The 12,430-nt window shown below is 37.9% G+C and overlaps 1 protein-coding gene across 2 annotated transcripts in view; it reads right to left on the bottom strand.

The window, feature by feature from the left end:
- Positions 1-2,418: 2,418 nt before the first annotated feature.
- The window catches only part of LOC128519675 (transmembrane protein 151B), a 12,676-nt gene continuing 2,664 nt past the window's right edge, over positions 2,419-12,430 (bottom strand). For both annotated transcript variants that reach the window (XM_053493504.1, XM_053493496.1), the window contains exon 2: positions 2,419-4,977. In XM_053493504.1, the coding sequence (XP_053349479.1) occupies positions 3,187-4,977 (1,791 nt within the window). In that variant the 3' untranslated portion in view covers positions 2,419-3,186. The remainder of the gene's footprint in view (positions 4,978-12,430) is intronic.

The following is a 12,430-nucleotide window of genomic DNA, read 5'->3' as shown; positions in this document are numbered from 1 at the left end:
CATTATTACCAGTCAATGCATTCAAGTGTAAAGCAGGAATGTTCATTTGGGCTTGAAGTGGGGAAGGAAGAGGCTTAATGAGACTTCATGCTATTAACAGTAAATTCTCAAGATAATATTTAATCCAACTCATTTCCCTACAAAACACTGCACTTGTTCTTATTGAATCAGTTATTTTAATACCCAAAATGACCACACGGTGGCTCAATACCAATTTACACAAAGCTTGATGATTTGTGGATTTATACAAGTAGGTACAGAGGACATGAGAATGAATTACTCTTACACCAGTGACTAAGTCTGATTGCATTTTACTTAACTGCTAGTTTATTAAAATAGTAATGACAGTCTTGAGCCATCCCTCATTTCTTCATACTAAATTAAATTAAAGAAATGTTTTACTGTAATAGGCTGCAAAGTGCCTAAAGATACTATTTAAAAGTTGGTTATTTAACAGTCTCAGCTGCAATTTTATTTCCCTTCTCTAACCACTCAGCATTCAGCATCACCAGTATACTAATCACCTGCCTAAACTTCTGTCATCACCTGCACCTGTTTCTCATTGGTTGATGCCTTAAGTTAGATGTTTTTTTGTTTTTTAATCCTTAAATGATTTATAGGTCACTATGTGGCTTAACAAACAAAAACATTCCTCTGAAATTGCTCAGGTACAGGGACTGAACTTCAGGAAGCCTGAAGAACTTTTCCTCGAGGCTACATTAAAAATACAAAAACATCTGGCTCTTGGGAAACAAAATAGGAAGAAATGATGTATGGCTCAAGACTACACAGTACTGTATATTACTATTAATATTAAGACTGACTTTTTATTACAGTTTCACGCTTGGTAGAAAGTGAAAAAGTCATCTCATCTCAACAAATCATGTCACTACTGGATTAGTGCTCTATGAAAAAATTTAATCAGCTTTGAAAAATCATGACATTAGCCGTGTGCTTTAAATGAAGCAGTCTGGTTTTATTATAGCATAAATAATGTCATTATCAGTTATCATCATAATCTTTCTAATTGATACCTGTCAAAGCAACACTCTTTGCTACAATAGAACAATTTGCATCAGTGTATGATGTTTGAGGTGTTAAAGTAGCTATTTACTTGCTATTTGCATTTATTTACTTTAAAGGGATACTGTAACCTATCCATCTGTTCCAGATGAATTATACTGCACAATCACTAATGTGCGACACATTCTCCCAGAGTGGAAACGACTGTTTCTGCTGGGCCACACACAGTTTTGGATACAACCAAAGTTGCTTTAAAGATCCCCCCCCCAATTAAAATGAAACACCTTTACACATTTCTTTTAAACATGTACATTCACAAACACACTCAGCTGCCTGACTCTTGTACAGTATATCAACTCCACAACCACACCTGACAATCCTCTGTTGTCTGCACTGGAATGTTAATTAGTCGACTCAAGTTCAGTCAAATCAAGATGTGTGAAGTATAGCTTTAGTTTAAAGTCTTTACATACAATATGTGGAGCAAAACCTCTTATCCAAATGCTTGGGGCATTTCTTCTCACTGTAATTATTCATTAAAGACATTAATGGTAGTCAGCAGTCATGATGCAACACAGAATATTCTGACAAGATTGCTTCCACATTTTTTTTCCTATTTAGATGTTTTCAAACATTTGAGTGCCACTAGGAAGTCTGTTTAGCCTGTATGATTTTAAATGAGAACATGTGCTTTCACGTGACAAAATGAATGATCATGAGTGAAAAGTTATGGGTTAAACTTCTATTAGCTATTAGTGGAGTGCTTTTTTTGTTTTATTTTTTGAAAATTTTTTGAAATGTTTTTTGCTTATTCCATGACAAACAGTAGAGCTTGAAAAGTGATATATTGCAACTGTAGTATTAGTCCCAAATTCACAAGCACTAAATGCATAAAAATACATACGAACATAAACACTTAAAACAAATATAGCATGTAGGACTGAGGGATTGGCAATATGGCTTTATGAGCATCTGTGCAAAAGTAAAAAGTTGTTTGGTAAAACTGTGTCCTATATACAAAATGTTTATAGACTGTACAGTTATTAGCAATCAGTGAGTATTTCGTGGCATGCTAACCATTTTAATTAATGATTAGCTGGTTCATGCTCATGTGACACAATATGAGACACAAGTACAGTGGCTATGATGCAAGGCAATATGCTGTATGGTTGCAATATAAATTAATATTAAAAAAAGGTGTCTATGTGAGGCAGAGTAGCTGAGCAAAGCTCATCTCGAGGCAAAACTGGTGAAACAATACAAAACAAAGAACCTTACTAATATAGCAAATGCACCAAAACACAATGTGCTTCACAAATTGACATGATAAAGCTTCCAGCATAGAGAAAACATTTTTATACTTCTCATATCAACTAAGATATGAGATATAAGCCTTTTCTTTGTTTTTCCTAATGGGAATTCTTGGTCCTACAACAAAAGTGAAACATTCTCTACATTACATTAGCCAAAGCTTCAAAACATGTTTTGATCATTATCTCCCAAAGTCAACTGGCCTCGACCAAGCCTCACCAGACAGCATGCAAAGCAGGAATATTTGAGGATGTTAAGACCAGACTAAGCTGAATAGATGGAGGTCAGAAAAGAGGATTGTGGTGCGTCCATTACTGAAACATTGCATGTCTTTTGTTAACGCATAGGCTGAGGTAATGTCAAGTTACATGCACAAGTGTAACAGGCTTACAGAAGACTGTGATCCCTTTGGGCTCCAAGGCTGAGATTACCATATGGTGATTCTGTTGTACCTGAAGATATTATGTCTATCACTGCAGTTAATTGGTTCTAAAAAAACAGAAATAGAAATGCTCATATTATGACAGCTATGATTTATGACAGCACTTAATTGGGAAGATGTACAGACACACTTTTTTTTCTTTTTTTTTTGGTCTTCTTTTTCTGTAATATATTTCCTTTTGGAGTGTGACGAATGGAGGAAAAAAACACGTATTGAGTATCCGTCATTTATTTTACCTGACTTCTCTCAATCTTGCATAGATATAATGAATCATATTCTCCAACGTACCCAACTATTACCCAACTATTCTACATGACAACCAAGGCTATCCGTTCCTACTGTCCTGTATCCCTCATCAGGCAAACAGTGCTACCTCTATTTTTCATTATTCAGGGAGTCTTTCTTCTCATTTAAGTGACATCTTCTCCTGAGTGACAACTCTCCTCTCCATGCACTATTAACACAGGGAAGAAAAAAGCATCCTGATACGCAGGAGGTCGATCCCTTTCGCTCTCTCTTCCTTCCTCTCTGTTACTATCTTCAGGCGGCTCTGTTTCCACTTCTTGACTTTCTCCTTCCTCCTCCCCAGCCTCCACATTTCCCTGTTCTTCTTCCTCCTCCCCTTCTCCCTCTAGCACCCCTCTGCTTTCCTCATCCTGTCTTGATCCCAAACCAAGAAACCCTCCACCTCCTGCTCCTGTTGCTGTACCACTCCCCTCCTCCCCTCTTCCTCCTAGACCTCCACCCACACTGCGGGAATGGAACAGAGATGTGGGACGTGTTGCTTGAAGACGACCCAATGAAAAACCACTTCTGCTCAGAACAAGCCTTCCTGGACCTCCAGCAGCACCTCCTGCTCCACTAGACCTCATTCCAGCCACAGTGCCAGTCAGCAAGGCAGCCGTTGGGCCTCTCAGCCTGGAAGGGAGCGACATGCTGCTAGTGGACCGCCGACAGCGAGGGCAGCTCTGGAGCAGGTAGGCTGAGGCAAATGCTACAGGCAATGTAGGACCACCTGTGTTGGAGTTTGCCCCAGCGGGAGGGGGGTTAGTGCCTTGGTTAGCATCGGAGCCAGGATCCATCAGCAATGCCTCAGAATAGCTAGGAACCATCTGCTGATTGCAGCGAATGTGCCACTCTAGTTCTGTCATGTCAACAGTGTTAACTCGGGAAATGGCACGGTAACTAGATCCAATGCCCCCTCCACCAGGTCCATTTACATTCTCATTGATCCCTCCATTTTCGCTTCCATCCCCTCTGCTGCTGTCATCTTCATCTCCGAAAAGCTTTTCCACATGGTAATGAACATATGCAGTGCGGTATTCTGCCACAACACGAAGTGGCCATGACAGCAGCAAAGCTGAGGCAAGCCAGAATACCCTCCGGCGTGCGTACCAGGGCTGCCGTGTGGGTTCAGGGAAGGCCAGCATATGTTCTCGGAAGTCTACATTTTTCAGGTGCATTCCCTCTCTTGCCTCCATGTAGTCATCAAGGCCTTCATTTTCCCCAAAGAACCGTGCACGTTGTGTGAGGTAGGCAGCCTCTGCTCGGGCACTAGAGAAACTAAAGCACTTCGTAAAGCGCAGACGCACTGCTGGATGGTCCATGAGGCCCCTTAGCTCCTTTGAGACATCTTTTACACCCAGCCTGGCATAGTCAAACTCTGAACTCGCTGCATGCGTGTTGACCCGTTCATGGTACACCTGTGTAGTGGTATATGCATCTCCATTGCGGTAGCGTGTTACCTGTCTGGTCCTCCGCACATAATGGTAGCTGATGGCCTTCCACCAGATGCATGGCGTAGCCTGCTGAAGTCTCTGAACACGCTCATACACCTCCGCAACCTCTGCTTGAGCCAGCATCGCAGTTTTGGAATAGCAGTGCCAGCACTCCACCAAGTAGACCACATATAGCATTGCCAGAAAGGCCAGAGGAATGTAAACATAGCCGCTTGAGCAAGGGCTGTCCAGTGCCAAATCATCAGGGCTGTAGGTGTTTGCTGCAGCTGAGGGCGTAGACTGGTCTTCATTTTCCAATACCGTGGCTGCAAGTTCTACTGGGACTGTAAGGACAGGAACCTTGCATAGTCCGCACCAGGTCAGTGTGCCAAAACATCCATACATAAGCAGTGTGAGAAGAAGACATTTCCAGTGTGACTCCCGACACAGAGAGCTAGCCAGGGACTGCTTCACTGGACGCTGCTGTGGAAGCGAAGAAAAGGGATAGAAGACAGAAAAAGGGATTTAACATCATGTTATGACCTAAGGACAGGCATCTCAGTGAAAAAAAGGAACTTTTAATTTGCACTATAGCACAGATATGTGAAGGAGCTGGGGATGTCCATGGTGCTCTTGTGTTTTTTTTAAGGCTTGCAGAGGTCTTTTTATAGGAAGTAGAAGTTTAAATTATTAGTTAATTAATTAAATTATTTATATAAACAACACAGGCTTATTATTCGTGACACTTGACTAGTAAAAGTGTCTAGTAGTCCATAAAAGTCACAGGTAGTTTTCATTGAGGTTACTTCTCTTTAACCTACAGTAATGTGTGAGTGTTTTTGAAGTTTTGCCTAATTCTTAATATTGACCTACAAAATGGATTTGGACTGATGAAGCTGCTCCTTCATTAGCATAAAAGGTGCATTTAATCAGAATCTACAGTAAGGTAGGTTCTTATTTATTCCACGAATTAGCCTATTAATGAGGCCTGTAACACGTTTCCATGCGAGCAAGGGACAACATTTTTTGCTGCCATTCAGTATGATAGTCAATAATAATGTCACTCAGATCCCATAGGGAGAAAGACACAGAGTTCATGTGCTCTGCCATAGCCTCTGACTTAAACAGTCACATGTCCCAGAGGATCAGCAGCAGTTCATCATGAGACAAAAATTTGGCAATCAATTATTTACAGCTTGGTGTCTAAAATTTCTAAAGCTTGCAGTTCCTCTATTTAAAGACAGAATGAAGCCATTTAATCTATAAATAGCAAATGGACAGTAATGCATACTGTAAATGAAACAAAATCATGAAGTACACAAAAATCATGTTGCCTACAACATTCAGCACAAAAATGCTGCATTTTGATTAATTAAAACCTACCAGATAAACTGGCTATGCAGAAACACAATCTTTACTGGCAGCGAGTCAGCTATCTAAGCTATCAAATGGTATTATTTTAGCTCTAAGATTCTCGGCAATTTCATGATCTCACCTGAAAGGCAATACGAGGATAGCTAAAATGTTTCAGTAGAGGATATGATTACATTTGGAAAGCTGCATTGTAGAGAGTAAAGGCATGCATGATTGGTCTTGAGCAAAGTCAAGCCATGAGAAACAAGAAACTTAAAGCCAGTATTATTATCTTTAATCGAAATGCTATGTATTATTACAGTGCTAGACAGACAGTTATATTAGCTGCATTTTATACAGCATCTTTATCAACATATTGGTTGCTTTAAGTTTATCTATGTTAAAACTATTGTCTGTTTATCTAACATCAAAGAAAGCAATATAGCAATGAAATATTAAATATTTGTAATTATATTGAATACAATTAAACGATCACAGATAATCAGTACTGAGAGAGCATATAACATAGAAATGCATATGCTCTATGAGTATTTGTTTCTTGTCTTTTTCTTAGCAATTTTCCTAACATTTATTTTAGTTACCTGCCATGCTCCCCCAATCATCTTCCCATCATACAAAAATAAAAAATTAAAAAGGGAAGGGTGAAAGCTAATATGTGCTTTTTCAGACATGTAAAGCCAGTTACATCCGCTCAAACATGCTGCTCATGCTGGGCTGCTATAACACTCAGAGGAAAGCACTATTTGTTTTCTTTGCATACATGATCTCATATAGACCCAGAAGTGGCTACGGTCACTGTGATTGACAGGGGAAAGAATAACATAAACGCTCTTTACAATAGATAGAAAGGCCAATGTTTTCTTTTGGTTCCTAGCCATAGATGACGGCATCGTCAATAAAAGGGCAACTGCTTTTCTCTTCTACCAGTTGAAAGCCCTCTCAGCAGTTCTAAAGAGCAAATATTTTACACTCCTGTGCTTTAACAGCATCTGTATCTAAAGCCTCTGGACACCCTACCCTAATCACTAGTAGGAGGTCACCTACAGAAAGACTCTAGATGTTCATATTTATTTGCCACCAGAAGCCATAGTTGGTCATTTTCAAAGCTTAATTACATTTTAATACATTTTAGTTGAATATATCCAGGAACTGACCATGACTTATACTGATTGAATGAGTGGCAGAAAGTCTTTGCCTGCTCTGTAACAAAGGTTGTGTTGGCTCTCTCACACACATTTTAATTCACTTTCTATGTGCTAAATTAGGCTAATCAAATGGTGGAAGAAATTATGAATTTAAAGTTAATTAGATCTTTCTTACCAGCATCATTTGTATCACTGTTATTTTAACTGTGAAAATAGGAACTAATTTAAGTAGATTTTTTTTATTTTCTAATTAATATCTATTGGTGCAGGTGTTTGTTTACACTGAGTAGCCCGCCACATAAATGTTCATAACATAACATAAAATTTTACTCAACAAAAGTTCCCTTTATCTGCCCAGTTTAAACTTCAGGCAGATATCCAAGTACTGCAAAAGTTCCATTCAATTCTGTCCAACCCATTTTGTATGATGCTTTGACATAATCTGGCACATAACTGCTCATAACTTCACTTCTACTCAACATTTTGATTTAATTAATGGTGCATGTTTAACATCAGGCAAATACCCAAGTACTGCAAAAGTTCAGTTAAATTCTGTCCTGTAAGTTTTGCATGATGCTGTGACAAAATCTGGCTGGCTGGACAGACAGACAGACCGACCGACGGACAGACAAAATTTTCAGGGACTGGTTTCGGGTCCTTCAATGTATGAAATGTAACAATATGATTGAAAGAGCGAGTTCTGACCAATGTACAGACAAACCCTTTTGTCTTGTCTTATTTATATAGATAAAAGTTTATGGTCCTTTTCAGGAACGTAGCACACAGTACATGATGACAAGCATTACATGTTGAGTAAAATTCAATTAAACACATTTAGTATTAATCTAAGTTTAGTGGCAAAAACAGAGCTGTAATCTTTATATAGAAACCATAATCATTTAATTTACTGTGTTGGGTAGACATGTATAAACTAAAATAAACACTTATTCCTGGACGGGCCAATCCCTTTATTTTGTAAAATATACTAGGAGGAAATATTCAAGTGGGTGTATTATATAAGAGATAACACAGATCTGGAATTTCCTATAGTTGCTCTTTACAACCTTAGAATAATAAGCTGTAATAAGGGATTTCTTGCTCTGTATAAAAAGAAATATTCATTTACTCTGCCATACATGCTTTAAATGTCCTGTTACAGCAATGCAGACTGTCCATCACACAGCTGTGGTGGCGTAGCCTTCTCCGTTTGTACTACTGTCAAATCGCAAGATGCTGCATTCCGCAAATTGTAATAGGTCACAGTAGGTTAACTCAGCAATTAAGTGGATGGGGGATGGGGGAATGGGGATCTGTTTATATCGTCTTTCTCAGGCTTGGTGGTCTAAGAGAAGCCATTATTTAGTAATTAGACGCACTTACGTCTTAATCTAGCTCTAAGCCTTAGACAAATTATTAAAGACATGGTAATATATTATTCAGGTACAGACCAAAGGTAAATACATACCCACTGTATTGTGAACCCTTATAGAGAACAGACGGACTCATAGGAACACTGTTCAATACTGGACATTTAGCATTTGCTGTTTAAACAATTACCAATGTCTATCTATCAATGTGTCTACTGGTTTAGGAAAAGACTTTAGTAAGACACCTGAAACTGAAACAATCATTAATATGAGTTCAGTTCAATTTAGGCAGGTCAGGATAAAGAGCACTAGCTCTTTAAATCTACTGTAAATAGCCAATGCCTGCAGACAGTCCCATAGCCTTGTCAGAGGTGCAGCACATTATTTGATTAGTCTGAGCAATTGCTGTCTTTTGGAGACTGCTGGGAAAATGCAAGTTGAGTTGGCTGACATTCTCAATTTTACTTAGTTATGATAGGAATTAAATCTTACTTAAAACTTTTACAAAAATCACTGAAATTTCTTTCAGCTGCTACTGTCAGGTCTCACCACCTTGGAATTTTTTTTCCAAATACATGATTTCGCACAGGTTTTACACAAAATCCGGTGTTACTTTCTCATTTTATGTGTGCTTTAGACCAGTACTATAAGCGCACTGACTTGTGCAACCAATGTGGCAGTGGCAGTGCACTGGTCAGGAACTGAACCCTTGAACCTTCCACGGGGCAGGGAAGGATTCTACCACTGAACGATTATTGCTAAAATTCACTTCTACATTTGACATACTCTTACTGTCCACTTTATTAGAAAAACATGTTCAATGCACATTTATGGAGTTTTCTAATTTGCCAATCATGTGATAGCAGGGCAATGCAGATACAGGGTCAAAAACTTCAGTCAAGACTCACATCAAATAGCAGAATAGAGAAAACATGCGACTCTGATCATGGTATGGATCTTGGTATCACATAGACTGGTTTGAATATTTTAGAAACTCCTAGCATAGAAACACTCACTAACTCATTCACCGTCTATACCTATTTATCCTCTATACAGGGTCGCACTGGGCCTGAAGCCTATGCCAGAAAACTTAGGAGGGAGGGATGACACCCTAGACAGGGTGCCAATCCATTGCAGGGCACACACACTATGGGCAATTTGGTAGATGCCAATCAGTCTAATCTGCTTGCCTTTGGACTGTGGTAGGAAACCGGAGTACCTGGAGGAAACCCACCAACAACAGGTAGAACATGCAAACTAATGCACACAGACCGCAAGGCAGGAATCGAACCCAGAACCTGAAGATGCAAGATGACAGTGCTGACCACTACGCCACCATGCCTCCTGGCTTAAAACAGCCTGTTTATTTTCCTCTGATCTCTTTTATCAACAAAGTGTTTCCTTCACATAACAGTACTCATTCTGACCTGTATCTACTCTATATGCTGAACAGCTTCACATCTTTGAGACATGGATTCTACAGTATGTTGGAAACATTCTTTGTTCATATATTATGATCTATGTTGCAATGAACACTGCATATAATCCCTGAAAATTTCTGGTGCACCTTCATGTTGAGAATCTACCATTCTACCACATCCCAAAGGTCTTCAACCAGGTTGAGATTTAGTGACCACTGAAAAGCAATGAACTCATTTTGCATTATCATGCTGGAAATAGCCATTAAGGGAGGCACCTAGTCATCAACAATACTCACATGGGCTAAGGGATTTAAGTAATAGTTGATTGATATTACCACTCCAAAGGCTGATAATAAAACATTTTCCACACCATGAAACCAACTTCACCAGAGTGGTTATCGGAGTCGCTGTAGCCTTTTAGTCGGCTCAAACTAGTCTGTATATTCTTTCGTATCAACAATGCATTCAGTGTGATTACTGGATGTTTCATTCTGAGTTCTAAGTAAACTCTAGAGACTGTTCACAGGAAATCAGCAAATACAGAAATATGCAGACTTGCTTGTCTGCCACCAATCAAGTCATTGCCAAAGTCACCAACATCACACTTTTCCCGCATTTTATTGGTTGATGTAAAGGTTATCTCAAGCTGCTGACCCATATCTGCATGCCTTTATGGCACTTATTACACTGCTGCAACATGGTTGGCAAATTAGAGAAATGCATGAAGTGCATTATTATTCCTAATAAAGTGTCCTAAAAGGTACACCCTAAAAATTGCTGGGTTAAAAAACAACTCGACCATAACCCAGCCGCTGGGTCACTATTGGACAGAACACGCGCTGGGTTGTTTTGACCCAAGTGCTAAGTTTAACCATTTAACCCAGAATTCTGGCTTGTTCATCTGACCCAACCAGTGGGTTAAATGTTAAAGTGCTGGGTTATTTTATTTGACCCAACCAGCAGGTAAAATTGACACTCTAGCTGGGTTAAATGTTAAAGTGCTGGGTTATTTTATTTCACCCACCCAGTGGGTAAAATTAACACTCTTGCTGGGTTGACACATTACATTTGATTATTATTTTTTATTTTCAAAAAAGATGCAACATGTTCACAACTTCACATCAAGTAAATAGATTGTCACAGAATAAGAAAATGTGAATAACTCAATTTTGACAAAAATATCATATAACAAAATCATATAAGCCCAAGGTAACCATTTGTTAAAACACTCTGTAAAACAATAAAACCAAGAGGCCCCTGTAAATCTAATTTATATTGCATTTTTTTTGCCTTTAATACATGTTTAAACACTTTTTATATAGAAGTTTTCAATACAAATCTTATAATGCCCACATGACATCAAACATTCCCCATCTTAATATTTTAATTATTAGTTATTTAACTATTACTATTAAATTTCCTTTAAAATGACATTAAAAACAAAAACGATAAAACTTTAAAATATTATTAATTAAATGTGGGGTAAAAAAAAAAACTGTTGTCCTCAAAAATTTAATAGATGAGTACTCGTGTCCATCAATCTGATCTACAGTATGCTGGAGAAACTCGCAGGTGAGAAGACACTGCTTTGTGTATTTAACATCAAAAATAAAAATAAACACTTTAAAAACAAACATTAATGGCCTCCACCAAAGAGTCTGTATTAATAGCATTGCCTCCAACAATGGGAAAGGTCCGTCAGGTCCCTCTTGTCTCATTCCCAAGGCACAAAACATGGAACAGTGCTCCAATCATCTCCATATTTTGCAGATATTCCCATCATGCTGGTCCCCACCTGTGGATTACACACCATCACTTAGTGTTGCAATATATCTAACATTTACATCAAGCATTTTTGTTAAGGACATACAGCTACACATGTATTTAATGTTTTTTTCTCTTGTAAATACACAAAAATACATAATGCGAACATGAATTTAGTGTATATTTCTGACTAATTTACCTCACTATTTAACGTGTGAGGGATAACAGGATATGGCGCTCCATCTGAATTTAATACGAAACATTCACCCCTTTGCAATTTCTCACCAAACCCTAGATGAATACAATATTTAAGTGATGAATTGACAACTTACTATCACAATAAATATTTCATAAGGATGAAGAAAAAGTTTGTTTTAAATTATGACGCGTTCTCGTTTTTTTTTTTATAATAAAAACAGAATTAAAAAATATATTTACATAACCCCACACCACCATGTCAAAGCATTTAATTTGAACTATAAAATATGCTAGCTCTCACTACAACTTACAGTGCTAAAAAAAATTGGTAAAAATGTACATTAACTTACCATAAAATATTGAGTGCTCTGAGTATGATCCAGTCAGAAGTGAAGAATCCAGAAAGTTCGACAGAGAATAAACCAACTGCTGGGTCAAAATAACATAACCAGTTTTTTTTTTTTTATATTATTATTATTATTTTATTTGATTATTTTTTATTTATTTATTTATTTTTTACAGTTTTTAACAGACAAAAACAGAACACACATTAAGACTGTGATTAAACATAACCGAATAGCTTTTTCTGACAACTATAAAATATAAAATATGCCACACACAACTTTAGTGGCAAATACTAGTAATAAATTTACATTTAAGATTAGAT

This window comes from Clarias gariepinus, chromosome 1 (assembly GCF_024256425.1).
Source record: "Clarias gariepinus isolate MV-2021 ecotype Netherlands chromosome 1, CGAR_prim_01v2, whole genome shotgun sequence".
Taxonomy (NCBI): Eukaryota; Metazoa; Chordata; class Actinopteri; order Siluriformes; family Clariidae; genus Clarias; species Clarias gariepinus.
This window is presented reverse-complemented; position numbering and strand designations above follow the sequence as displayed.